This window comes from Pyrgilauda ruficollis, unplaced genomic scaffold (assembly GCF_017590135.1).
Source record: "Pyrgilauda ruficollis isolate IOZ18807 unplaced genomic scaffold, ASM1759013v1 scaffold4422, whole genome shotgun sequence".
Lineage (NCBI taxonomy): Eukaryota > Metazoa > Chordata > Aves > Passeriformes > Passeridae > Pyrgilauda > Pyrgilauda ruficollis.
The window spans coordinates 1-1,247 of NW_024525960.1; the positions used below are offsets into that span (position 1 = coordinate 1).

At 65.7% G+C, this 1,247-nt stretch overlaps 1 protein-coding gene across 1 annotated transcript; it reads left to right on the forward strand.

Moving 5' to 3' along the window:
* Positions 1–431: 431 nt before the first annotated feature.
* Positions 432–875, forward strand: LOC121359407 (chymotrypsin-like elastase family member 3B; the record flags this gene model as incomplete). Its single annotated transcript, XM_041478342.1, is given in 3 exon segments — positions 432–518; positions 520–663; positions 739–875. Coding segments are annotated over 3 exon segments (368 nt in total), but the record flags the coding sequence as incomplete, so codon positions are not given.
* Positions 876–1,247: the final 372 nt, after the last annotated feature.

Consider the following 1,247-nt stretch of genomic DNA (forward strand, 5'->3'; position numbering starts at 1 on the left):
GGGGATGTGGGGCACAGGGGTGGGTGCTGCAGTGCAGGGATGGGTGCATGGAGAGGGTTTATCGGGGTACAGGGAGTCCTGGGTACAGCAGGGGTGCAATGGGGTGCAGGAAGGGAGTCCTGAGTGCAAGACGGGGTTCGGGGAGCAGGGAGGGCATTCCCGGTGCGGGGAGGGGTTGCCACATGCGTTAAGGAGTGCATGGATGGGGTGAGAAGTGCAAAGTGGGCGCAGGGAAGGGGCTCAGAGGGCAGGGAGGTGAGTTTGGGCGCAGGGCGGGTGCACGGGGAGGTGCAGGGCGGGGGTTCAGGGTGCAGGGCGGAGGGTTTGGTGCAGGAAGAGGTTCAGGGTGCAGAGGAGATGGGGTTCAGGGTGCAGAGAGGTGAGTTTGGGTGCAGATTTGGTGCATGGAGTGGTGCAGGACGGGGATTTAGGGTGCAGAGCAGAGCGTTTGGGTGCGTGAAAGGGTCCCGGGTGCAGGAGGGATGCCGAGGAGGGGCCGCAAGCGCTGATCCCCCCCTTTCCTGGCAGCAAATCCCGCACCTACCAGGTGGTGCTGGGCGAGTACGACAGGAGCACCGGGGAGGGCCCCGAGCAGAGCATCCCCGTGAACTCCGACGACATCTTCGTGCACCCCAAGTGGCTCAGTTTCTGCGCGGCCTGCGGGTGAGCGGGGTCCCTGGGGGGCTGGGGACGCCGCGCCCCCCCGGCCGCCCCTCTGACCCGTGTCCCTGCGCGCAGCAATGACATCGCGCTGATGAAGCTGCAGCGGCCGGCCGTGCTCTCGGCGCAGGTGCAGGTGGGGCGGCTGCCGCCCGCCGGCTCCGTGCTGCCCAACGGGTACCCCTGCGTGCTCAGCGGCTGGGGACTGCTCACCAGTGAGTCCGGCCGCAGGGACAGCCGGGGAGGGCTGCGGAGGGCAGGAGGGATGGACGGAGGGATGGACGGAGGGATGGACGGGGAAATGGAGGGAGGGATGGGGGACGGGCAAATGGGGAGATGTATGGGGAATGGCTGGGGAGATGGAGAGAGGGGATGAGGGATTGGTTGGACATAGGGGATGAATAGAGGGATTGATAGATGGGGGGTGGATGGGATGGGGAGATGGAGGGAGGGATGGCCGGGGAGATGGTTGAAGGGGTGGCAGGATGTGGAGGTAAGGGAGGGTTGAGTGGAGGGATAGAGAACAGATGGGGAGATGAATGGGGAGGTGGAGGGAGGGTTGGAGGGATGGAGGGATGATGGATGGA